Raw genomic sequence first — 27,853 nt, 5'->3', positions numbered from 1 at the left:
AAGACCTGTTCTAACAGCGTACTGACGCCATTCCACTGAGCGATGGACATGTATATGCATACCCTAGATAGCTCATGATTGTGGATCTCATTTATTTCTATGACTTCCAAGGAGTTCCTGTCGTCAGAAACTTTATGAAATCGGGACAGTAGTCTTGAAAGGTGATGAAAAGAAATAACCAGGCTACCTTGACGCAATGCTAAATTACAGAGGGTGAATGTGCTGCATGAAGATACCAAGAAGCTTGTACAAAGAAAAGTGAGAGTGACATGGCAGGATTTTTGAAACATTGAAATAAACTATAAACTATACTTGTCAAACCTGTCATTAAGGAATGGAAATCATGCAGTAATCAAAAACACAACATGGAGGACATTTTAGGTCATCTTCACAAAACACATACCCAAACCTCACACACAGCTTCATACTTATGAAAGAGGACAAACCAATATGCAAGGAGTGTGGAGATGAACTAACAATAAACCATATCTTACACGTGCGCCAGAGTCGAGAAAAGAGGAAACATTTTGTACAATATGCAACAGATCCCTTTCCATCCCAGCATGATCCTAGGAGAGACGTGCAAATTTCCTGCATTTTTGGTTTCCTAAAATCTTCCTAAACAAGCTACATCCTAAAGAACATTTTAGTCATTACACACAAAATAAATACATTAAACCTTGTTCTTGGTGCATGGCAGCATTAGTCGCTTAGGCACCATAAAAATCAACACAATGCTGTAAGGTATACCTTGGTTAGCTATGTTATATGAGACAAGCTTTCGGCCTGGTGTGGTCCTTATTCACGTGACAGCGCTGTCATGAGGGTCTATGTCCCAGCGATCGGAAAGTAACCTATTCCAATAATTTTACAAACTGAAGGTGATTGTACAGATTTTTAAAGACTGGAGTGCTCAACTGTTTTATCAACGTCCGCCTGCTTTGACAGCCTGGAGTGAAACTGTTGAAGAGAATACATTTTGAACATTTAACGCGTTTCTGAAGGCGTTGCTTTCAATTACGGGGCCAACAAAAAGCAGCTGAATGTCAAACGCCGCCTAGATAGGCTTTCTAGCAAGACAGCGGTGTAGCGTGGAAAATCGCTCCGCCGATCCATCGCTGGCGCCGCTGACTTGAAAGGCGAACTGTTCAAACTTATATAGCTACTGACCACACCTGAAACACTGAATTGCGCATGATCAAGGCAGAATTTCTCTAACACTGAGCACTGGTAGCTATCGATTTCGCGCCCAGTATTGTGAAAATCTGTCCTCTCTTCGATCATTGATACGTCCACGGTTGAACATTTATGCGCATCGGGGTAGGCCAGCCGTGGGAACATGGATGCGTGGTTGTAGCAACGATCACTTGCATGGCACACTCTGCAAAATTCCAAGAGTCAGCTTCTTCAACGAAATGTGCAGCGCACATTTTCTACCGCGTACCTAAGTCCGGCGATGCATGCATATCGATCCCGATCATTTCAAAGCTGCGCGGCCGTTCAGTCGGGTCACGCTAACCTCGAGCATGCGGGGGTTTAAACTACATGTACACTAACTTCAACGACAAGAAAAAGATGCAGCCTAAGCACTTTAGTCTAGTCTTCCCCTATATACCAAAGAACATTGCTGTTCACAGGGAATTCGGATCATTCACGCTTCCGGCTTTCCGGTTGTGCACTCTTGCGGTGCGGTGCAGTAGGTCTTCGCCTCGACGAGTCGATGTGCAGGCCTCTAGTAGATTCGGCATGTCTTCTGCCACGGCTCTGAGGTAGAATTTACACAAAGAATTTAGCTAAAAACATCCTGTTTCCTCGGTCTGCATGTGAGGAACGAGCATAATGCCATTTCGCATAAATACTTTGGACTGCCGAATGTTCAGCTGCACGGCGAGGTGTGTGTGTTGTGCCGGCGCTAGATCTTCGGAGGTCGATGCAGCACCTAAGACAGCGTAAATGCTAGGAATAGCTCGCTCGCATTACGGGCAGATCGAGGTGATAGTTTAGTGCGAAGCGAAAGCTGCTCGTGAATGTGCGTATCTCGATGCCAGCTGGTGGAGCTGGTGCAGTACGTAGCATATCGCCTGCAGCTATGTGCTTGACAGCGATGTTTGCCGTACACAACCCTAAGTGAAGACCGTGATCTATGTTAGAACGGATGCACTCTTCGTAGCACCTCATCGAGAGTCGCGGCTAGCTGATATCATAGAGGATGAGATCCATTCACGCGTAGCAAGCGAATGTGGCCGCGTTCGACGTGCATATAGCCATGAGCCTGTATATCGACGTCCGCCGTATCTTTACGAGAATCGAATGGATACGTCGGACGTACCTTTAGACACTTCGAAAAAAAATTAATGCCAAAAAATATTCCCCAAAGAAAACAACAACAAAAGACGTTCTGATATAAACAGCAGCGAAAGTCTGGCGGACTTTTGAAACATAGAAACCATAAGCCGGTCTTTACATATACGCTCTGTTTTGCAGTATGCATGTCACTGTCATTTATCCTGTATTATCAGTCTTCATGAAAGAAAATCTAGTGGTGCTAATTGTTCCTAGGTTTATTTTTAGCCTTTGCAGTAGTGTGTCCTGTGTGTGCTTTTCTCTTTTCGTTTTTTTTTACGAGGCTCTGTCTTTTTTTTTTCCAATGATTTCATTATTGTATTCCTTTGTGCAGTCAGCTGGGCTCATGCTCGTGCACACACACAGCCGGTGGATGGCTGGCAATCCAGAATCGCATGGCCCAGATCCCATTGCATCTGACACATTTGCCTGGGGTCCTTACTTCCAGAGGTGGGCATCTCTGCTGACCAAGTTGTTCTCCTGTTCAGGCATGCCGAAGGACGCATGCCTTTTGATTTGGGCTCATGAGGTTTAGGTCAAGCGCTTCTCTTATAGCATGTGTGCTGTTTCAAGTAGGAAGGAAATGTACTGCAGAAAATGTAAGCCAGATAGCTGAAATGGGAACAGCAAAATTAGTCTTTAGCTGACAATGTTCAAATACTGGGGTGCATGTTTTTCACATCAGTGGCATAAAGGTCTCTATGCGATAATGGTAGTGGATTATGCCTGTATTTCCTCTCCAGCAGCTACTATTTTTGTTTTCTTGTGTTTGTGTACCATTTCATTTGACTGACAGTATGCAGCATTTCCAATTCCGAGATTTAAGGTCTGCAGCACATGACCACTAGCCCTTATTTCATTGTGGCTTGGCTAAACATAAGGCAGCATAGGCTTGGTTCTCAGTTTTTGAACCTGTGGTATGTACTTGCATTGCTGCTATGTCCGATAGCACTCATGTTGTTCAACAATCTTTTCTGTGACCCACTGTTTTTGAGAGTTTATGCTGACCTTGCAGATATAGGTTACTATGTGTGAATAATGTTAACAGTGAGGAAGCATTAACTGTGCTCATTGTTTTGTAAAACAAAACACTTTGTGACATCCCATGCACACATGTTCTCGCTCATAGCATCAAACTGTCACTTTTGAGCAAAGATTGCACACCCGTGACTGTTTGGCCTCAGTGGTATACAGCCATAAGGGTTCTTCTGAGATAGGTGATGCAGTGTCATCACACACAGTATGCTCTGAAATGACTCCCCTGCATGTTAGTGCCTACTCCCGGACTCATCATAGATCAGTATTTCTCTGAAGCAGACCTGCTTCAGCTTGACCATGAAAGTGCAGTTGTTCACGGTAGTATCTCTTGTCGTTTCTGTGCATGCAGATGGCTGGCGGTGAGCCCCGAGCAGCTGGTGTTGCTTGTGCTGGCATCAGCGCTGGCCATCAAGTACATCTTCTTTGAGAACCGGGAGGAGTTGGAGCTGCACTTGGCCCAGCAGAGCCACCCGTGGGAAGAGAAGCCCTGCCTCGGGGATTCGACTGCTGGTGAGCACTCACTATCGCCTGCCAGGCAGGGTACACCTCATGGAAACCTTAAGGAGGCACTGAGGGCTACCTTCACTGAAAACTATAAGAATTGAATTGTAACTGTTTTCACGAGCAGACTCTCACCAAGGCTAAGCTACACAGCCGTTCAGTTAAAAAAAATGATGGCAAAGCCCTTTCCACTATATATATCACCAGTTTGAATTGAATGGTGAGCGAAAATGTGTCGCATATTGTCACGTCTTTAAAAACAATTTTCTCAGCACTGAATGTGCCTTTTCCACCAAAAAAAAATGCCAACAGGGCTACAAAGAGCCAAACAGTTGATTTTCACTGAAAATTAAAATTCCATGCAGTATTCCTCGATGTCCCTTTAGATTTCCACTTGACTGATCAAAGATATTACAGCTTAGTTCACTAATTTATGGTGGTCAGACATCAGAGATCACTATCTGCCGGTAGAGGTCCAGGAAGACACAGGGGTGGAAGTGCTGCTCCATTTTCTCCATTCTGTTCCAAACTGCTTTCCCTGCTCCACCCTGCTCCAAAATGCAATATTGCTCCAGAACTGCTCCAAACCTTAATGTTTTGCCATTAATAGCAGAACCTGGTTTTACCACTCAGTGGACATAGGAAGCTTTTCTGTCTGTAGTGAACTACTTGAGTTGTTCTAATGATCCTGCTTTGTAAACAAGCACATACTTCACCATTGAGCCTCTTTGTTAAGAACAAATGTGCCAAACCTGCATGAGGCAAAAGCATACTTGAAACTTTATAGGGCGATGTCACAAATGTGGATATCACTATAAATATTCACAAGAGTGATGGAAAGCCATACAGGGCATATCGCTAACTTGTTGAACTTAAGGTATCCCCAGCATCGCTAAAGCAAAAACATGAGGAGCCACTGGCACAAGCTATTGAAGTAAATAATCTGAAGAGAAGAAAATGCTGCCCTTGAGTGCTGTTAGTCCCCCGTACAGGCAACACTGACCAGTGCTCAGGTATTGATCGACACAAGCACAAGATTGAAAAGGATGCATACAAGAGAGAGGGCATAAACGTGCTGCTCATTGATGTGAACTCCGAACTAGGGGTGGTGCTTAAACACATCAAAGCACTTTGGTGAACTGCACGTTTGAATCTATCAAGTGGTTAAAAGCTTTCAATCCGGCTTGATCTTCAGATGTGAAGTGTAGAAAAAACAATTCCTTTTGCTAGTGTTGTTCCAATTGTTGCTCAGGTTAGCTGTGATAGTATTTAGAGCATCTGTACATGTTTTGGCATTTCGTCTTGCCTTGTCAAAGATGCATGCACAGTCAGCCAAGCATTGAAGTTAAAAAGAAAAGTAAAGAAGTTAAAAAAAAAAAGAATCAAAATGCTTTCTTTTTATATTTCAGGAATAGAAAATTGCAATTATTAAAAGCATTTGACCTAGAAACATGCTCCAAAACTCATTTTGCTGCTCCAAAGCTACTAATTAGAACTGCATTGAGAGGAGCCATTGCACTGCAGCAGCCTTGCAAGGGTTTTCTGCAAATGAAATAACTGATGCTCGGAGCTTGCTTCCACTTGTTTGGGTGTTGTGCAAAAACCAGGGGTATTGGGAGAGGGGGCGGTATTTCACTGAGCAGGCAACGTCACCTGCGGTCACTGGAGCAACATTGAATGGAAGGAGTGGCACTCACCTGGGTCATGTTGCAGCAAACTGGTGGCAGTCCTGGTTGGTTGGATTAACGTAGTGATGGGTAAATAGCGGTGCAACAAGGAGACGTGAAGCAGTGGAACATGGATGAGTCCTAGCTTTTTGCTGAATGTTTATTTCCAAAGAGTGAAGCAGAGCAACAAACAAGACAACAAAGGAAGGACGCACAAAAAATAAAATGCAAAATAAAACCGAGAGAAGGGCTGGTAAGAAAATACGAAAGGAGAACCCAGAAGTATGAGAAATGGCAAAATACTTAGGAGCCCATCGCGCATGTGCTACAAATTTACACAGAGCAAGCAATCTGAGGCAAGGAAAGCAAGTGTTGGGGCAAGGTGGCTAGCAAGTGGAGGCAAAGTAGGCTGTTGGAAGTAGAGAGCAGTGTAGTAGGGCTGAAGGGGCAGAGCAAAGGATGGATGAAAAAACTATGATCACTTTAACGATGTATCAGTGTAAACTGTAGTAGTAGAATGCTGTTCAGAGACAGCACCTGAACTAAATACTTTTTTTCTCCTATCACCGAGTGCCACACCTGAGCCCAAGTGCTCCCATCATGTGCTCCCTTCTTTTTCTGAGCGCTCCCTTCTTTTCCACTGTTCTCCTGATCTAGAGAGAGTGCTACGGCCTAGTTCCTGCAATGAACAACTAGGTCCTCTGTTAAGTGCGCGCCCTAATCGTGGACAGAAAACAAAAAAAAAAGGCAAACGAATGGAAAGACTGCGACGTGTGTGTGTGTGTTTACGTTTGTGTGTGGTGCGGGCGGAGTCTCTCTTTGGACTCCATCTTACATTCTGTGTGTATGTGTGTGCGTGCAAACGGAGCGGCCATGGCTAACGCCTCCCTGTGAAAGGTCCGAACTTGAGAGGAAGTCTGCGGGCTGGCGCCGCACGGACGGCCAGCGATGTCGGCTGAAGAAAAGCGTCGCTCCCGAGAGGACACCCGATCCTGCCTCAACCACCCCCAGCCGTGCCTGCGAGTTGTTTTCCAGGAATTCGGCGGGAGCTTGCTGCTACGCTGACGCCGGACGACGGGGGAAGAGCAGAACCCGGAGAGGGGGAGAAGCTTCGAGGAATCCGAGCGACACGGCAAACGGGAGACTCGTTTCGGGTTCCGTGACGAGAGGCCGCACCCTGACTGAAGTTGTGCTGCAATGTGTATAATAGTATAAATAAATTATGTATTCTGCAATTAGAGTGAATTCCAGTCCAGTTAAATATCAGGTTCTTTTCTTCTTCTTTTATTTCTTCAAATTTCACTCCTCTCCCGAGCTGACGCCGGATTCCTGGAAAACAACTCGCAGGCACGGCTGGGGGTGGTTGAGGGAGGATCGGGTGTCCTCTCGGGAGCGAGGCTTTTCTTCAGCCGACATCACTGGCCGTCCGTGCGGCGCCAGCCTGCAGACTTCCTCCCAAGTTCGGACCTTTCACAGGGAGGCGTTAGCCACGGCCGCTCCGTTTGCACGCACACACATACACACAGAATGTAAGATAGAGTCCAAAGACAGACTCCGCCCGCACCACACACAAACGTAAACACACACACACGTCGCAGTCTTTCCATTCGTTCGCTTTTTTTTTTTTTTTTTTTTTTTTTTCTGTCTACGATTAGGGCGCGCACTTAACATCCTCATTAATCACTCTCTCTGCCTTGTACCGTTGCTCGCACTCATACCAGTGAAGACTAAATCACTATGAAATTGTTGTGAGGATCATGAAATATATAACTGCTGTGGCCTGCACACATGCTTTCCTTCCGTCAAACACGGTTATTAGGAGCAGCATTGGAGAGTAGCCCCACATTTTTTCAGGCGATCAGAAAAATTTTCAGTACAGGCAGTCTAGTGTAGCTGCTTTTTCTTGTTTTGGAAAAACGTGCTACAGTGCATCCTGCATTATTTTGCGGCCACACTACCTGCCGAACAAGAGTGATGCACCATTCTTATTGCTTGGCTTCTAGTTTGAGGAGGAAAAAGCCTTTTGTCCCTGGCAACTTTTTTTTTTTCCCCTCATTGAGAATCAGCCTATAATATTTATTTTACTCATTGTATAATATTCAATATGTATTTTACATACAATTACATAATATTTGTATTTTGCATCTGTATATGACAGTGTAATGAGTTTCTTTCTACAATAATGGAAGAAAATTTTATACCAAACAGCGTGTCACTGTTGCCTGGGTGGCAGAAGCATAGTCAAGCTGCTGCTATGCAGCTTTTTCTTCTGTCTTCCTTTTTCGCCATGTATCCCTTCGTTGGTGAAAATAAAATGTGCATAAAAAAAAAAAATGTATGTAGTTGTTACTGTAGATTGCAATGCAACAATTTGTTTGACCACAGCATTCTGCCAGCACCAAGAACTGGTGAACAATACACAACACATGCCTGTTCAGCGTTGCAGCATCTGTGCAAGGGCCATGTGCCTTCCAGTCTTTCCTTTCTACAATGAGGGATGCACAGATTGGTGCCAGAGTTACTCCTGCATGTACATTCTCATATATTCTATTTCGAAATTTGACACTTGCTGCGACAGTTCAAAAAAATTCCACCAGCATTACTGCACATGCGGTCAGATATTACAGTGTAGCTTGTGCAGAGAATAAGCATGGCATCATGAACAATGAGGTATTACGGTTATGATTGATTACTGGACCATTACACGTTGTAAACTACATGATGCCTTTTTTTTTTTTTCACTTATAGATGTTTTTTAGTGCAGTTCTCCACTGTTACTTGTATTATTTTTTTCACTTATAGATGTTTTTTAGTGCAGTTCTCCACTGTTACTTGTATTATATTGATCTGGTCTACTGTGTTTTTGCAGTTAGTACTCTTTTGCTGTCTATTTGTATATGTCCACTGGTGCAGCCTAGTCTAATATTTGCGATTCTTTTGTTGAGCCTTTTACTGTTTTACTTAAAGACGTCAGGCCCTGGAGATAACTGCACAGACAGATGTGTTACACCACCATCTTGCAGGGGCAGATGTTGGGAGCCGCCCCAGCACACCTTCTACTCAGCCTGCTTGTCCAACCGAGCCCCGTGTGGATTTTGTCCTGGGGGCTGATGACTGCTGGGACATGGTGGATAAGGGCTGCCAGACAGAAGACAACCCCCAAGAAGAACCTGATCCAGAGCCCCGCAGTTTGGACGAGTGTGTCGCTGTGCTGCATGGACAGGTTGGTGCTCATGAAACAAATCAGGTGAAGTTTGTAAGAGACTTTAAAGTTTCACTAGAACACAGTTGTGCACAATGCTAACACAACTCATTAATTGAAACATCAGCAGATTAAAGCAAAGCAATTCAGTTTTTTCCTTTCAGGAGAGGGTAAAAAGGAGCAACAGCATTTCTGCCATGTTATTTGTGATCCTATTTGCCTACTTAAATGCCTGCAAAGGGTTAACACTGAAGGGTACCTTGGTACGGCTCGAATAATTCACACTTTTGGTTGTTTGTTTCAAGCAAATTTTAGAAATCAGTTGGCCGGGCATAATATTATTGAATATTACAGCCGCATAATTCGAGCTTTTTGTTGTACTCAAACGCTTCCAGCATGCAAAAGAGCAGTGGGCAAGATAGGATTGCAGCGATGCGTAAGCTGCAAACTCAAGCAGTTGTACCCTGTCTAGGTCTAGCCATTGCTCCAAGCGATCATGCAAAGGCACCCTATCGTCACATAGTTTCATCTTTCATGCATTGCTGGTCTTGGCTATTTTTGGTTTGGTTCGGTTTGTAGGGTTTAATGTCCCAAACCAACTCGGGCTATGAGGGACATCGTAGTGGAGGGTTCTGAAAATTTTGACCACCTGGGGTTTTTTAATGTGCACTGACATTGCTTTGTTATATTTAGAAGGCATTTTGCTATGAAGGAGCAAATTTTCATTCTTCCTGTATGCTGAAAAAGGGTGCTCATCGCAACCTGCTCATTCTGTTTGTGGTGAAGTCACCCTTACATGAGTGCTGCCGTTTATAAGGAAGCTCCATCACTACTGCGTCACATTTGTGAAGGAGGCCATGAAAGGCCTTACAATTTGGGTGCAGTTCAGCTTTGACATTCCCTACAACGGACGTGTGATACAGCATGACAAAATTGCAAAAATTAAACATTGGCGCATATTTTTCACTCAGAAGTAGACAGTCATTACCCTTTTTTATCAATTAAATTTACTGCATTGCAAAACTGTTTTTTTAAGTCCTTTATTAACAGGCAATGATAAGGCCTAAGATAAATTAGAAGCCATTAATTAACGGGGTTTTAATCTTCCGAGAAACAAGTGCACTACTGCTAACTTTCTCAACAACATAACCAATTGGTGACTGCTGATGGAGTAAACATATCAGTGCCTTCCAACCATATATATCATATTGCACTTGTTGTAGCTATGTTTGTGCATAAAGAAAGGCTCTAGTATACTAATTGTATGCACAGATATAGTAGTAAAGCAAACCATATTTAATCTTAGGTAATGCTAGGGCACACTTTTAATAAATCAAACAAATATCTGTGGTTCTTAGAAGTTTCAGTAATGAGAGTCTACTTTATGTAAAATGTGATAAAACAAAGACTCGTGTAATACTAAACTGGCCTTTAATCATGTGGCAAGTCGGGTACAGAAGCAGGCTGACACTGTGTGGTTCAGGCTTGGTCTCTGGGCATGAGTCATAGGGTAAATTCAGTTCTAGTATACGTATTGGTACACCAGCTCTGGGACTATGATGGGGATGGGTTGGGGAGTGGGCAGAAAGGTATCTGATTTTCTAATTGGGCGTTTGCCCCTTCCTGTCTGCACATTAACTGTGTGTGTTTGCAATGTGTGAGTGAAAGGTGTGCATGCAGGACGGTGCTCGGAGCCTGACCGATGAGGAAGTGCTTCGGCTGTGCGAGGCCCAACGGCTGGCAGCCTACCGCCTTGAGCAGGCAGTGGGCAGCGCCATGCGGGGCGTCTCCCTGCGGCGGCGCCTGCTGGAGCGGCAAGGGGCGTCACCCCTAGAGGGCCTGCCCTTCCACGGCTATGACTACACGGCCGTGCAGGGAGCCTGCTGTGAGAATGTGGTTGGCTTCCTGCCCGTACCCGTGGGCATAGCAGGCCCCCTGCTGCTGGATGGCCAGCAGTACCACGTGCCCATGGCCACCACAGAGGGATGCTTGGTTGCCAGCACCAACCGGGGTTGCCGCGCCCTGTCTGTAAGCCTGCCCCGCCCTGTCCTCAATGTTACAGTAGTTGTGGAATTAAGCAGTATGGGACAGCGTTCTAGCCTATTTGTCACAGAAAGTAGGTGCACCAACAAAATATTTTGTAGTGGGTATCTTCTGCAAATCACTGGAGCACTCTTGTCACATTAAAATTCATATCAGCCGTGGCTGTATCACAGTGGTTCTACTGTATGTAAGCAGCAGGTAACTTTGAAGTAAGTGGCTTGATGCTTTCTAGCATTGTGCTAAGAAATTTAGCCACAATAAGTCAGATATCACTGCACTAGTTTATTAACCTTTTTTAACGTGGCTGAACTTTGTAAAGTGTTAAGTTTTTAGTCCACATGCTGACAGTTCAGTGCTCTTACTCGAACCTTTTTAACGCAATAATGTTAAAGGCCCCGTTCCCCGGAAAATCCAGCATTGCCGGCATTGCGAGCAGTAACTCACAAGCATGTGGCTGGCAGGCGGTAGTTGGCAGGTGGCATGGCTGGGAACTATACATACATACTCGGTGGATTGTTTTTAGACCACATGACTGGAGCTGCCAGCTCGGGCATATAGTTCATTTGAGTTGAGAAGGTGAAATGAGAATCAACCTTTCAGGACCCTTGGATCTTGAGTCAAACACTCTACACACATTCGTAGGGACAGTCCGCAGTGGTGACCTTGGCAGCATTTTGTGTCACAATAGCATCTCCGCATGCTTAGATTTGATGAGATGTCTAGCGGGGGTGATTATATGGGAGCAGTTAACAAAGGGCCAAGTTCTAGGTGCAGTCTTAACAGCTTTGTTGTTGGTGCGGAGCTAACCGCTAGTTTCAGAAAAGCTTGGTTCTGTACACTGAAGAACGGAAAGTCCAGCACAATGTGACAGATTAGTTCAAATCGTTATAAAAAAAGTAAATTCTATACCAATTCTGCATCATTCGTGGCCTTTATTAGCCTGTTTTGGATAATGATTTTTGGAAATTAAATTAATTTTCAGTGCCTGTGAGAATCGTATTACAAGATTCTTATTTAGAACTTCATAGCAAGGAAGACAGTTGCTTAGCATTTATAGCTTTTAGCACGCTTATTTCTTTATTTATTTATTGCAAGTACCTACAGTGCCCATGAGGGCACTGTAGGTACTTGCAAGGGCATTATTATAAGGAGGATATAACTACCTACAATAACACATGCGAAGAGGATATTGGGAAACATGTCAGCAAAGTAACACAACACGTTTAAAAAAGACTAAATGAATTTACAAGTAGTGTCAGTGATAACATAACATATGTACATCGGCACAGCGCGGATAAAGGCACGAGACCTGGAAGAAATACATTAGATCATCAACTCAACAGCACTTCGGAAATCAGGTGCACAAACTACATCATTCGGAAGCTTATTCCAGTCCAGAATTGTGTTAGGGAAAAACGAATACTTAAATACATTAATGTGGCATTGATAACTCTTAATCTTTTTCGTATTGTCTAGTCTTTCCAAAATGTAATATGGCTGCTTTAGATAAGTGCTTTTATTAATACCGGTACAATCATTGTAAATGCTGTGCGAGAACTTCAGCCTGCAGATTTTTCTTCGGGTTGCCAATGTCTTCCACCCAATACAGTTGCGAAGTTTTGAGCTCTTTATATGAAAATTATAATTCCCTGTCACAAACTTTGCAGCGCGTTTCTGTACTCTAACTTGTCAGTGAGTGTACCCGAGAAAGGGTCCCATGCTACACAAGCATATTATAATACTGGCCTTACATTTGTAAATATAATGTTTCTTTTAGCACCTGGGGAGAGATTTTAAAATTCTGCTAGAAAAAATACAAAAGACTCGAAGCTTTGGTGCTTATCATTTTGCAGGCATTTGTTGTGGGCATTGCTGGCATTTTACTGGCCGGCTTCATTTTTTTTTTTTTCATTCAAGCATTGTGAACTATGCATGCAGTCGTAGTGTTGTAGTCTCTCACATGTGCAGTGCTTTTAACACAATAACAATGAAGGCCGCATTCTTCAGAAAATCCTGCTTTGTCGGTCGGTGTTGTAAGTGAAAAAAATGTGGGCATAACTCTGACAAGTGACATGGCGTACATCGACTGGTTGTGTGACGTCGTAAGACCACATAACACAGCCAAGTTGGCAGGCACTGCCAACTTGGGCTTCACCTTTGAGATGGGAGGGCGAGATCGGAATCCACTCTTCCAGGACCCTTGGATCCACAGTTAGACACGCTGCCTCTCGGTCACGCATATATATGCAGGGATTTATATCTATGTTAGGTGGCCTTTCACATAATGCAGTACCTTAAGGCTGTGTGCTAATGTAGATGTTTGGAATAATAATCACCAATTAAAGATTGCTGATTAAGCGAGTAGCAAAGTGCATGGATGTAAACAAGGATCTGCAAGTGGAGCTGGAAAATGGGAGCCATTAAAACTGTCGCATCACAATTTTGAGGGTAGAGCTTAAGTGTCCCCCAATTTTTTTTTCTTGCAGATGTCTGGTGGTGCCTTCAGCAGCGTGGTCCAGGATGGTATGACTCGTGGGCCTGTTGTCAAGCTACCCACAGCACAGCAAGCAGCGTGAGTGGCTTTCTTCATGCTTCACATTCACGCTTGCAACAAATGGCATCTCTCTCTAGGTGTCCATGCCTCTGGAGTGCAATAGCTCTGGTCTTCCCTCCTCAAAGCTTTATTAAATGCTTGTCATATAGTTAGAGCTGTTCTGTGTGGCCCTACAGCAAATGTGATGGGCTGGAAACTATTGTAAAACACAGTGTATCAGCTGTCCTTTTAGCAAGATGCAAAACTCTTTCGTTTAAACTGCCTCCCTCCGCCACACCCACACTTCCTTTCTGCTGCCTTAAAACACTAGAAGTGTTGCAGTAGCGGCATAGTGCCATCTAGAAACAGCTCCGGTTTCACTCGGAAGTGATGGGAATAACTCTGTTGCATTCCTTCCCGCTTGTATAGGTAGTACATATGGACAGTCTTCTGGGAAGCCTCTTGCAGAGCTTATGGCGTTTGCATTCCAGGGAGGTGATGCGGTGGCTGCAGAACCCAGAGCATTTTGCACAGCTTAAGGTGGCATTCGACGGGACCAGCCGGTTTGCCAGACTCCAGAAACTCCACACCAGCATAGCGGCACGGTACCTCTTCATACGCTTTGTCTCGGTCACTGGAGATGCCATGGGCATGAACATGCTATCCAAGGCAAGTGGCTATACTTTGACCCTTTTGACATGAAAGGGCTTTTGGGTGGCAGTACTGTACCTACGCGCATGTAACGTGCTGGCCTATTCAAACCAGCTACAACCAAGGGCTTGAAAAAAAACCGAGATGTCATGCAGGAATGTGGAGGCAATAGGCACGTCGATGTCATTAATATAAAGCAACTGTTTAGAAATGCGTGCAACATCATAGCCGAGCGCAGCTAGGCCTCCAACCCTTCAATGCACACAGTCACCCACGCAGCAGCGGCAGTATCTCTCATAGCCATGCAGTCACTGCCTGCACGTCTTGTTCTGCCAGTTCTGTGCCCGTTCACGCGTTTTTACTTTTTCTACTCCACTCGCCTTTTTCTGTGCCCTGCCTCGTTGTTCATAGCAGGCTGTGCCATCTTTCCACATTCGTAGCCATCCTCTTCATTCGTGCGCTCCGCACTGCTCGAAGGCCACTGAAAAGCTGGCTTCTTCTGGTTGTTAGCAGGCTTAGTAGTGAATCTTACTGTCATTGTCTTGATCACCAAGGAAAAAAATCGCATTGTTTCAATAGCCTAGTTCCAAATTTAATGCCAGGTATGTTAAATTAATGACCTGAGGAAAAAAAACACTTTATGTTCGTGGGAATGCCCAAGTATCAACTTGAATGTAAATTGACCTCCTCTGCCTACTCGTATCTCATAATAGTAAAAAAGAAAGGCATACCCTTAGACACATTTCACGGCGAAAATTTATTAGACGCTGGATTCCTCGTCCGCACTTGTGTCTTCATCACCAGTGTTGCAGTCACTTCTGCTGCAGTCACACAACTCTATCATCCCTTGAAATCCCACACTTTGCAAACATCTGCAACACAACAGTGCGTGGAGCTGCCCATGCCAAAAGTGCCAAACTACACACAACCACCACTCGGGCTCTTTTTGCACTCCTGATCCACTTAATAGGGCTCACCAACTTTTCTTACATCCATGGCAGCACTTGCACACTGTGAAAAAGAGATAAATTCTGTTTTTCTCCAAGTGTGCAAACCTCACCGTGACATGAAGACCTTAGTTCTTCCACGTGAGCAACGTAGGACTGTTAGAGATTCACCCAGGAACACCCCGATGCGCGGTCAACGCTAAAAAAATCATGTTCGCTTTCTGTTTTGTGTGGGAGACTTCCTGGACCATTTGATGTCATCAAGGGTAGTACGCTAGGAGGGCACATTGCGCTAATCTGCTAGATGGGTCCTGAAGGAGACTAGCTCACTGCATGTGTGCTTTTTCTTTATCTACATAGTGACAGATTATGGCACAATAATTATCCATCATAAATTGAGAGAACACATTTCATGGAAGAACACATGCACAGTGAACTTGGACATCATTCTAGAGGGCATGCCTTGTGGATTGGCATTTGATGGGGTTGTGCACACACATGGAATACTACTGGAATAAGGCCCACCGTGAAATGCTTCATTATGTCAAGGATGTTCAGATGCACTGAAATGATGATCACAATAAAATTTCTGCTGTGCATAGAAAAAATCCAAAGCAAATGACTGCAACTCATCTTGCTCACTTCTTTCTTCAACCTAGAAAGATTTAGCCTAGCGTTAAGGTTTTTCAGTGCCTCGTCATCTGCTGAAGGATGGCTTGCAAGCATCCCGCTCCCATTTGTTTAATACAGGAAGAAAGAAAAACTATGAAACATCATAAAGCATGTGGCAAGGAATGATGCTGAAAATTCCTTGTGTCGAAGTAAATTTCGGCAGTGGCAGTTCTTTTAATATTTCGTTTAGTGTTTACAATTTCGCAACAAAACCATTCAAGTAAGATGAAATGGAAATTTATTTTTATATAAAAACATTAGGAAAAAAATAAAAACTGAATGGGAAAAAGATAATGATGCCGAACATTTAAAATTGAGGGCCTGTGATGTCTAGTACGTTGTTCAGCAGCACAACAAAGCACATGTCTTTTCAGGGCTCTACTACAGCACAAGATGTGCACTTAATAGTGAATTTTAACAGAGAAATTCCTCTGCCTATCTGCTGGCCAATACTTCTCTTGTTGGTTTCTGTCACCCACCCATGCAGGCAAAAAGCCTTCGAAAGAGAAATCGCTACGGTGTACCCCAGGTTTTCTTTTTTTTTTTTTATTCCAGTATATTTACTGCATCGCTTCCATACTTTTTTATTTGAAACTGTCCTCTTGAAGCTGCACGATATGCATGAAATGCAACCGTCAATATTGGAGAGTTGAAGCACACAAAGCCTCGAGCAGCTTTCTGCAGGGATGGTGCTCCCATGGTCAATAACGGAGGTGCACCTGTATCAGTTAGCCTCAGACACCACTTCCTCTTGTGTATATGGAATATGCTTGGTGATCAAAAGTAAGCCCACTTAGGTTCAAGAAACCTGCGCGCTTGAACAGAGATGGTGGAGTGTAGTGTTACCAAATTAAATGGCCGCCAGATAGAGCCACTTCATACAAGTTAAACTTGATGCGGTTTTTAAACACATGCAGGACTTACTCGCAACACCTGTAAACCAATTTTAGACCCTGTAAAATGTAAAGCACCAACTCAATATGAATGAGAATTGTGGCTTAAAAATAAGGAAAGAGAAAGGAAGAAATTTTATGGAAAACATTACGGTAGTTGGCTTTTTTTTTTTTTTTTTCAGGATATGACAAGAACGAACAAGATGTTTAAAAGTGCAATTTTTGACATTTACTTTATCTTATAAAAAAACTGAAATCTTGGTTAAAAAAAAAAAAATCTGCTCACATTTCTTTCCTTCACTGAAAAATAAAGTTTTGCCACAAATGTAAGCAAAATTCAGCACACTAGAGCTTGTGAATGTGCGCATGTATTTGCTCTCTTGTATGTCTGAAAAATTGTGCGTGCACACACACACACACACACGCACACAAAAGATGACAAAAGAAAGGGACACACACAAGCACTCAAGTTCAAACCCTTTTTATTCTGTGCCCTTCTGCTGCCAGCCATTTCTTGCACTCGGAGATGGAGCAAGTCCTTGAAAGGCTTGTTCCAAATATGTTAAACTTGTGGCCTGCTGTGCAGTGGTTTCTTTCGCATGTCAGACCATGAACAAGCGCATAATGCTCATTGAATGTGCCATGCTCGTGAGCATCGATGAAGAATAACAGCCAAGTAAAACCGATGGTCATATGTGTTCAACAAAACGCTGGTTATGCTGGCCGCTGCTCATTGCTCAAATAGAGTGGATAAATGCAATATTGATGTCTGCTCTTCTATCAACTGCCTCAACTATCAATACACCTGAGAAATGCTGCTGTTAAGACTAGTGTCATTACGACCACGATTGGTGCTACAATTCTTTTATCAACTATCTCCTCTCCCATGAGCGACTTGTGTGGAAAAATATTTTTGAACAGGTGCTCTGTATCACCACATCCTGTAAGCCTTGAATTGTAACCATGCCATAGCACCTCTGATATTTGGTGCCTTGCTTGGGTTTCAGTTGTTTGTCAACCCCCCTGACTTAAAGATTCAAATTTATAAAACAGGTCTGCTTGCAATCAAGTAAATGCAGCATTCCAGCACCGCAAAGAAACAGAAGTTTTTTTTTTTTTTTTTTTTTCTGCAGGAAAGCTTCAGCATAGTACTCCGTAGCTTTGTTTAAACTTTACCTGAACTACAAGGTTCCTTATGGCAATTTATCAAGGTGATGAGGGACTAGACAAAAGCTGGACAACACAATGCAGCGTAGCTTCTGTGTGTATTAGCCAATACAGATGCAATACAACAATTTCTTTTTTTACCAGAGTGGAAAATACTATTCTGTTAATGAGTGTATGATGCCGCTGACTGCTCTTGCAGGGTGCAGAGGTGGCCCTCCGCAGACTACAGGAGGTGTTCCCGGCCCTGGAAGTGATCAGCGTCAGTGGCAACTACTGCACCGACAAGAAGCCAACTGCACTGAACTGGTGAGCCCGTTTGCTACTCTGGTAGCCTGAAACAAATGAAGTAGATGCCTTGCTGTCCTGTGGCTACCATCAAGACCAGAGAATCGATGCTTCAAGTAGATGCGCTGGACGAGTAGAGCTCTCACGATTAATGCTCAGGAAATTTCGAGTGAAGTAACAGTTAATAGTTTGATTGGGGCCCTGCCGTAGTGGGAAGTGCAAAAGAACATTACACAGTCGAAAGTAACTTTCTTGTTCTTGTTCCGCAGGATTGAAGGCAGGGGCAAGTCTGTCGTCTGCGAAGCCACAGTACCCGCTCGGGTAGTGAGAGAGGCAAGTGATATATATTTGCTCTAAGTACCATATTTGCTCAGTGTGCAGTTGCATTTTTTCCCCTGAAATTTTCATTGCTGCATGTCATACAACAGTGCAACTTATATTTAGCCAAAGACGATGTGCCACTGAGTGTCATCTTTTGCCATGATCATATAAGTATGTTGGAGCATAAAATAGATGTGTGAAACATAAAAGTTAAGTTTTCTTAAATCCTAGCACATGGATAGAATCACATAACCTTCCTGCTGCTGCATCCAGTCTATTCATGTTATCATTTCGATTTTGGCATTAATTTCGTCTCTCATGGAAAAATGAAATAAACACCAAACTACACGTTGAAGAATGGAAGTCATGCAGTCACCAGAAACGCTTCACGGAGGTAATATTATGTCACCTTCGAATTGGACACATGCATCTTACTCATAGTTTCATTCTCAAGAAAGAAGATAACTAATATGTGAAGACTGTGGACAGGGACTGACGATAAACCACATTTTAATTTCATGTAAAAAACTCGAAAAACTAGGGAAAGAGCATTTTACTCAATTTTACACCAAACAGATACCACTCCATCCATCACTTCTCCTAGGAGAAAATGCAATTATAGGCATTTCATGTGTTTTTAGTTTCTTAAAAGAAACATTTTTTCTAAACAAACTATGATATCGTAACACTTCATTCCTCAAAAAAAACAAAAAAAAAAACTACACAATATACCTTGTGCTTGGCGCATGATAGCCTGAGTTGCTTATGCGCCATAAAACACAACACAGCACAATTTCGTCACTTGACTTAGGACATGTCACATGTTCTCCTTGCTTAACATGATGCTGCCTGTGAGTTGAAGGATGCATGTCATTCAGTAGGTGCAAGAGAGTGAGAGCTGGACACCAAGGACAAGCATGAATGAGAAAATGATCTGGGACAGAAGCAAAGCTGCAACAATGCTCTGGTCTAGCGAACGAAATGGCTGGAGCTTAAGGATCATCTGCGCATTTTCAAAAGCTTTTTCAAGACATTTTCATTCTGCTTAATCAATGAACAAATGCGATATTTTTTTTTTTTTTTTGGTACAAAAAACCAGCTGCTTGCTGGGGGGGTACGATGTATGTAAAGGCACAACTTATAGACCAGAAAATGTGGTATGTTTACTAGAATGTTATTGAGAGCCATCATTATACACAAGTCCAACTGTAGCAGGCCTGCTAGTATGTATACATATGCTAACAGGACTCAAGTGTCACTCTTTTTCTCGTCACCAGCAACCAGAATGCCTACTTCAGATAAAGGCTTCTTCACAGGTTATTCAATTAGCCACATCCTTTTTTGCATTTATTAGCAGTAGTGAGATGGGAGTTGCCATTTTTAGGGAACGCGTGCTTTCACTGTGGTTGCTATGTTATGTGCCACATGATCGCATGATGTGATTGTGTGATAGAGCCTCATTGCCACAAGTGGGCTAGCATAATTGTTGAGTGCATTTAAATAAACAACTGTGCACTAGTACCTTTTCCAGAGCTGTGGGAATGAGGCTGTCATAGTTTCATTATAGCCTCGGTAAAAGGATGTAAGCCATTGGGGCTGAACCCACTATGCAGGTCCTGAAAACGAATGTGAAGTCTCTGATCGAGGTCAACATCAGCAAGAATCTCGTTGGGTCAGCCATGGCGGGCAGTGTGGGTGGCTTCAATGCCCAGGCGGCCAACATCGTCACAGCCATCTTCATTGCTACTGGCCAGGTAAGAGACAGTGTTGCCCTACTCATCCTTACTTATGCAACTTGTATTGGCTGCCTTCCAGCTGCTCATCGAGGACAACTCAAGCCAACTTTTTTTGTTGCGACACAGGTGAACCACTGTCTGCCCCTTTGAGTAGAGGTGGTAGGCTAAACTTTTGAACTGCTTCAAAAATTTTTGATAAAATTTTCAAGGTTCACTTATCTTCCTCTTATCGGAATAAAATCTAAATTTCATCACCTTGGCCCAAATAGAAAAAAAAGTAATAGCTGTATATCTAGCATTTAAGTATGTCAGCTTGGGAAAACTATTGTTTCAAGAATAATGAAGATACAGTTGTGCCTCGTTAATATGGACAGTTTGGTTTCCGACCAAAACTGTCCATAAAGCGAGTCATCCATAATAACGAGCATTGAATAAAAACAAAAAGGATTTTATTGAGAAAAGAGAATTGTAATTAACGACTGCTGTTGTACATAACTGTGTGCACTGGACTCAAAATTCCACAGAACACCGGCAATTTTGAGTGCATTATCCTTGTCATTGTTGTCTTAAAAAATTTTAGTGCAGTCTGAAACGACTCGCTTACCATGACACCCGTGATGTTGGGCTTTGTGTTGGTCGAACTTTCGAGCACGAACTCCTTACTGGCCGATGAATCAGCGTCTGATTCTCTACTCACCGCCACTTCCAAAATGGCCTCTTGACTGAGCAAAGTAGCCGCTAAGTAGCTGCTTAAGATTCTCCTGAGGCGAGAAAACAGCTGAGCTGTCGATACTAGTCCCTCGCAGCTTGGATTGAGTGAGATGGCTTTTGCCGCTTGTATTCACAGATTTCTTCGCGTCTACGTTCAGCTCTGTTCTTTTGCGTTTAACTACCGCCTTGCCAAAAGCCAGACTCAAGTTGGGGGCTACAGGCTCCTGATGCTGTGCACTTTTTTGCCTAGTTAACCTTTCTGCCTTTCCGTTCTGATACTTTCTTTTTTTGCCTTGTACTGTTTCTGTAAGGAAGCAAGGGAGTCAAGTTGGCAAGCTGCTATGCAGAGGGCTATCGAACATCCTATCTTCTTGGCGCCATTTTTATGTGTTCCCATAAAACAAACACTGCAAGCTGAAGTACAGTTTAGAACGACGGGTAGCCGACTACGACGGGCTCAGACCTTGTCAAGGCCGCATATCGTTGACTTAAAGCGAAGCCGACATACGGACCGCCTAGTGTGCAAAGATTGTCAGTTCGGCAGCGCAACAGGGACGAAAACCAGGAGCATGAGAGGGAAGCGCGTCCAGGACGGGACGCCCGGTCCCGGTTGCGTGTTCGTACGTCGCCTTTTTTTTTTTTGTCGCTCTACTTTGTGAGTGTGTCCTAACTCACCGAAAAGCGTTAACGGCTCCATGGAACACACATTGCGCTTTGGGAAAGAAAACTTCAATTCCCACCGCCACTGTAGACACTTGTCTTTCTTCCTGTCAGTTCTTTCTTGCGCTTTTACCGGCCTCTCTGTTCACGTTCAGCAGAATTTATTGCAACCACATGTTGCTGTTTTCCCGACTGCGGCGGCACTTCCGCTGCACCCAGAAATCTCCTAGTTCCCCCCTTTCGGGGTCTTTCTTACGCTGACCCTCGGTTTTCTGTGTACGTTCCGCTCCCCCCCCCCCCCCTCCCTTAGTACGGCTGCACGCAGGCTTTGGTTCTTTCCAACCCCACAGGACTGGTTCAGGCATCCTGCCATATCGGCTGTCGCGTGGGTTCGCGGGCGGCGTGCCTTTCTTTAACTTGCGTTCGGACTACTCTGCTTTTTTTCAAGCACTGTACATATTAACGAGACAAAAATACATGGACCCAAGTGGGGCGTGCGTTCTTCCCTTGTCCATTGTCCGGACAGCGAGTTTCCATATTAACGAGGCATAAATACATTGAAAAGGTTTCGTCCCCAGAAAAACTGTCCATAATTCGGGTCGTCCATATTAACGGGGGTCATATTAACGGGGCACGACTGTATACTAATAGTTTGGTATTATACCTTCTAGGTAGTTCATCCGTAGGATAAGGCCATTTTTGCAAAAATCTCGGCGCTTTAAAAATAAATGATTTTTGTTCTTAATCTTAGTCATTAATCTGAACATTTTTTCTCTTAGAGAATATTTAGGGATCCAAGAAGTACCTTCCTTGTTGCCGACAAAATTTTACTCCAGAAACCACCTTGAAAGCTGTTGGGGAAAGAGTTTGGAAATGATAGTTTCCCTAACAACTGTGTTGTTGCAAAAAGTGCAAACTTAGAAAAATTTCAACACGATGCTGCTCTGTGGCGATTGCTTCGAATCTTTTTTTTTTCAGCTTCACAGTAGCTTGTCTGTCCTCTTAAAATGCTTGCCTTAGTTGCATGCCTCTTCGTCTGGGCTTCATAAACTACCTCCAGCTTGTTGAACACTCTGGTTAACAGTTAGCCAAGCGCCTGATGGCGTAAAACAGCGCTTGAAGTTCACATGCTGCATTTCGGTTTACTAGGCAATCGGCAGTTGCCATTGACCCATAATATGCCTTTTCTTTTCTGCGGTGGATATGCGCCCCACCATTTGAGATGATTCATTTTACTGTGTTCTACCATGCAGATAACCAAACTTGGTGAGAAGTTACTTTATTGCTGAATCCAAACAGAAATTGGAAGACATTTTTATTTTATTTTTGACTAAACCGTGATTTTAGCCATGCACACCAATGTTTGGTGGCATTTTTCTTCTTGTTAATGATGCGTAAGTCATTCCTGTATATCGATCCGCACACAGCTTTTGCCTACAACCACTATATAATTTAATTTTCTTTTCTCACCAGTTCCGGTTTCGACATCCGAGGGATGGCTGTGACGTCACAATCATGTCTTGATGCCCGGCATGAAAAAAGGCGATATAATTGCTCATTCTTCGCTTGTAGTGATTCCTGTCCTTGAGGCAGGCTGGCTTTATCACTGTAGTGAAATCAAATGGCACAGCAATGATTATATCGCTGTATTTTCATCCCTCGCATGACCTAGACTTGACTGTGATGTCACAGCCATCGCTCGGCTGTTGAAGCCGAAACAGGTGAGAAAAGAAATTAGATTATAAATTATTCAGCAGTTGTAGGCGAATGTGACATGATCAGAGTACAGTAATGTCCTAGGCATCATTACAAATGATAACCAAAAAATTAGGTGTCTATAGTCCTATAACAAAGACATTTGCAAATAGGCCGAACATTTCACTGCTGGAACAACTGCTTTAAATTTCCAAACGGTGTCATCAGTACTCGACTCGGGCTCATTCCGCCAACCAGCTGCACCCATAAGTTGCAGACCAATCATTTTCATCTTTTGAACAAGGCAGTGTTGCCTTGCACAGAAGCTTCTCATCCTCTGGAAAGAACATTGAAGATAGCCGGTTCCTGGCTCAACTGCCACCTAGAGATTACTGTACCCATGGAAACTGTACTGGCAGTCGTTCTAAATAAACTGAACATGCAATAAAAGTCTGCATTACATACTCTTCATTCAGCAAGGGCCAACGTGTTTCATGCAGTTCACCGTTTCTCCTTGGGATTTTCCATTTAGCATTAGTTGCTTGGAGCCTTTTGCCTGCCTGGCCTTTAGTAGCTCTTGTGTACGTTGGCTTACCTGCGGTTGCACAATTTTCAGTTTTCTGGTGCTTTTGGTTATATAGAGGCTATACCACTCCGTTCGCATCTCTTATCTTAGACGCACAGTCCAATCATTGTAGCATCTCCTTATTTGTGAACCCAGGACCGTTCAGCACCATAGTAGTAGTGTCCACTTTGTAGGTTGCTGAAGAAGTTGCTCGTACAGCAGGTCTGATTGAGCAACACTGAAAGTCGTGGCATTTGATGACCTGTGCACGAACATTGCCTTCTAGGACCCAGCACAGAATGTGACAAGTTCGAATTGTCTGACACTGGTCGAGGCCTGTGGTGCAACGGGCCAAGACTTGTACATCAGCTGCACCATGCCTTCCATCGAGATTGGTACCGTCGGTGGAGGAACAGTGCTGCAGCCACAAGGAACCATGCTTGAGGTATGTAACCTCAGTTTAAAAACCACCCTTTTAAAGTCATTGAAGTTGATATGAACAGGTATTATATTCAATATTGCAAGACGCTCATGTATACGGTGTAGGCACAGCACCATACTGTGGTGTTTAGTTCGACCTGTTGGTGGTGGTAATGTCCTCTACAGTCCTTGCGAGAGAAATGTACTACAGCTGTGCACTATACTATGCTAGTATAGCTACAGCTATACTGTAGAAATACTATACAAGCCCAGATGATAAAAAGGAATACATAGCCCATGGAGGCAGTAGCAAATACCTCTCCCAGGTGGCCCTTCAGAAGTCAGTGCATTGACCGAATTTTATGACATTGCGATGAATCCCATTTTACAAATGCACCTGCCATTTATGAGATTTCACATTGGGAGACGTAACCGCGACATGAGAACTAGCCAATGCCATCGGCAGGACAGCCTCTTTTGAGGGCACATTTGCAGCTGAATTTTAGTTGTACCCTCCTTTAGACAGGGACAAGCATTCCTGCCTGTATATGTATTTATTTTGAGTCTATTTTTGCTGCTGATGATGCGACCTTGAATGACTCCCACCTTCTTACATGATTGACACAAACTACAAGTAATATTGCTACATATATTGCTGATCACACTGTGCAGTGAATAATGGACATGTGGCACCAAATGTGTCCACCCCTGCGATAGTGAAGGAGACTTGCATTTACCAGCCACCACCTTTTGCAGCTCCTTGGTGTGCGAGGCTCAAGTGAGCAGCCTGGTGCACATGCCTGCACCCTGGCACGAGTGGTGTGTGCCACTGTGCTGGCTGGTGAACTCTCCCTGCTGTCAGCCCTGGCAGCAGGACATCTAGTCAAGTCTCACATGAGGCATAACAGGTGCGTGCTAGATTATTTCTTATCGTGTGGACTCCGTTTGCCGACAGGGTGTCCCCTGTGCGGATAATTCAAACCTTCTGGTCCCTTGAACGTCTATATAACGAGCTTTTATTGTACTTATATATGAAGGCTGCACCAAATTTAGTACCATAGATAATAGATGCAACTAGGCTTGGCTACGTTTCACTTCAATCTTTACTTCTTTTATCAGTTATCCAGTGGCAACTCTGTTCATACCTGAGCATGTTTCTCACTTCTGTGTCAATAGCACATTTATTGAGCACAATTGTAGTGTGATTGCCTCCACTTTGCCCAGGTCAAGTGTTAACGTGGCTCAGTCAACAGCAGATGACGAGTCTCCAACAAGCCCCAAGACCATTGGAGGACTACTCGCCCCACACTAGCATATGCTGCAACACTGGCAACTACGACTCGTCAACAAGTGCTGAGCTTGTTGAATAAAATGGGAGCACAGATCACTCTGGTTGCTGTCCAGGGATGAAATGGCACTGTAAAGTTTTACACAGCACACTAAACTACTCCACCTTCGAACCCATGCCACCTGACTCCTTTGCATGACTGTGTAGAAAATAAGACACAAAAATGAGCACTACTGGACATAGTTTCCAAAAGCTTCCCTTAGTCCTTCTTTACAGTAATCCTTCTTTGCAGTAAGGCATAAACTGCCTCAAACTTTATTTTTTGCTTGCAATGCACAGATGCAAGGTGCAAAAATGAGTGCTACTACTACTATATGATGCTTCCAAAAGCTTCGCTGAAACCTCGTCCGGTGCGTGAAGAAAAAAAAAAAAAGCATGTAGTGCCAACTTTGCATACAGACATGAACAAAAGCCATTTTCCGCTAGCTTAGACCACTTCCAAGTGACATGCAGTGCAGCAAGCCATATTTCCCCGAAGGGTAAAATGCAGTTCAAAATAAAAAGGCAAGACCTCTGTCCATTCTTACGCAAGTGACAGTCTTTCTCGCCTCTGAGTAGCTCCCGGGTAGAGCTTTGGGGGCGTTTGAAAGAGACATTACAGAGAAAAGGGTAGGAGCATTAACAGTGTAAGATTTGTGGTTGTTTAGGAAAGTGTGTGTTATACTACCGAGAACAGTCCATCAGGGCACCCTAAAGTGCAGCAGCCACATAGCGAATGCAACAGTCGGGATAAGGGGCAGCTGAAAGTCACAGTTGTTCTCGCCTCCTTCTCCAGCTACCTCTTATCCAGACTGTTGCATTCACTACGTGGTTGCTGCACTTCAGTGTGATGGACTGTTCTCGGTTAGTATAACACACACTTTTCTAAACGACCACACATCATGCAATACAGTCGAACCCGGATATATCGAACTCGAAGGGGATCGCGAAATAGTTCGATATATCGATAATTCGATATACAGAAATCTGCTTGTGACGGCACTTACGATGCGAAAAAACGATACCGTATTTGTCGCGTAATTAACCCACTCGCATAATGAACCCACCCTCCACTTCTGCACCGAAAATTTGAAAAAAAAAAAAAAAAAATGCGTGAAGGCCAGCTCGCTCACATGCAAGCGATTGAGCGACCTCAGCGACGAGCGGCTGCGACAGAGCAAAAAATTTCAAACTTGTTGGAACTGCGTCCCTCTCGCTGCTCGAGCCACCGCAGCAGCTGAAAACAAGGTTGCTGTGTCGCCGCGGCAGAAATCGCCAGTGTTTTCGCTTGCATGTCGCACTCCGTTTGGGTCGTCTCATCCGCAGCTCGTTTCTTGGCAGCGTGCCAAGATGCTGCGCAGCGATAACGTCCTGGCGCGCGGGGAACGAGCTTGCGAACTTGGCAGAGTGCCCGTGATGGCTTGATTGCACAAGCCTGGTTCGATTTATCACGCCACGCTTGAGACGCGGGCGTCATGATCTTAGCAGCTGACCGACTCCACCAAAAATCTGCCGCTTCTTAACGTCCGAACAGCACAACGATAAGAAAGGATGACTCGGAAGAAAAGAAAGCAAGCAAAAAACAAAAACAACAAAAAAAAAAAAACGCTGCCGCTTTTTAACGTCCGCAGGCGCCATAGCCACGTCAGCCGCCGCGCGCAGAGGGTTAGCAACACATGCTGGAGAAAGCGTCCGACGCCTGTCTGAAAACGGGCTGAGCTGGCTTGGCGCATGCGTAGCGCGTGCTGAAGGAGAGATGGCTCGGCAAAAGGATGGGCACACCCACGCACATGGCTTGCAAACATCATGGGTTGGTGCGCGGGAAGCAATAACTGCAGATGCGCGCCTTTGGGGAATGGGCGCGGCACTGCCCAGACCAGCCGTCGCCGAACTGTCCCCTTTCATTCCTTCCGCGCGTGGCTTGAAAACGTCACGCGGCAAACGGCCAAGGGTGATGCGATCGTCTTTGGGGAAGGCACACTTTCCAGTGCGTGGTGCGGAGTTTGATATATCGAACGACCGATGAAATTAAGTTCGATATATGACGCGGCTTTCCTATACTTTCACATGGGATTTTCAAGGGGATATTCCGTGAGTTCGATATAACCAAAATTCGATATATCTGGGTTCGACTGTATTACCGCTCCTACCCTTTTCTTCGAAATGATGCTTTTAAACACCCCCAAAGCCCTACCTGACAGCTCTCCATATAGTAGCATATACATAACAATCCATCTTTCTGCCAACCTCCAAAAAAGCATTTCACCATCTGAAGACAGTCGACAGCACCTTTCAGGTTTCCCAATCAATTGGTGCTGCTAGCCACTTGTACCCAGTGCTCGTATGTATTGAGTGGTTGTAGGTTACTACAAGATATCAGCGTCATAGCTGGTAGTCTTTGCTGTTCAATAGAGATCACACTTCAAACCTATCTACCATCCTTCCTCAGGCAGTGTACACACACCCTCGTAACCTC

At 44.1% G+C, this 27,853-nt stretch overlaps 1 protein-coding gene across 2 annotated transcripts in view; it reads left to right on the top strand.

The window, feature by feature from the left end:
• Hmgcr (HMG coenzyme A reductase) overlaps positions 1–25,437 on the top strand; it is a 109,588-nt gene extending 84,151 nt beyond the window's left edge. For both annotated transcript variants that reach the window (XM_084599535.1, XM_084599534.1), the window contains 12 exons: positions 2,678–2,793; positions 3,731–3,891; positions 8,573–8,772; positions 10,432–10,779; positions 13,281–13,366; positions 13,819–13,996; positions 17,857–17,963; positions 18,212–18,275; positions 19,877–20,017; positions 23,917–24,075; positions 24,807–24,958; positions 25,275–25,437. In XM_084599535.1, the coding sequence (XP_084455661.1) occupies positions 2,678–2,793; positions 3,731–3,891; positions 8,573–8,772; positions 10,432–10,779; positions 13,281–13,366; positions 13,819–13,996; positions 17,857–17,963; positions 18,212–18,275; positions 19,877–20,017; positions 23,917–24,075; positions 24,807–24,958; positions 25,275–25,362 (1,800 nt within the window). In that variant the 3' untranslated portion in view covers positions 25,363–25,437. The remainder of the gene's footprint in view (positions 1–2,677; positions 2,794–3,730; positions 3,892–8,572; positions 8,773–10,431; positions 10,780–13,280; positions 13,367–13,818; positions 13,997–17,856; positions 17,964–18,211; positions 18,276–19,876; positions 20,018–23,916; positions 24,076–24,806; positions 24,959–25,274) is intronic.
• Positions 25,438–27,853: the final 2,416 nt, after the last annotated feature.

This window comes from Amblyomma maculatum, chromosome 3 (genome assembly GCF_055883805.1).
Source record: "Amblyomma maculatum isolate TAMU_Amacu chromosome 3, ASM5588380v1, whole genome shotgun sequence".
In the NCBI taxonomy this organism is placed as follows: Eukaryota; Metazoa; Arthropoda; class Arachnida; order Ixodida; family Ixodidae; genus Amblyomma; species Amblyomma maculatum.
This window is presented reverse-complemented; position numbering and strand designations above follow the sequence as displayed.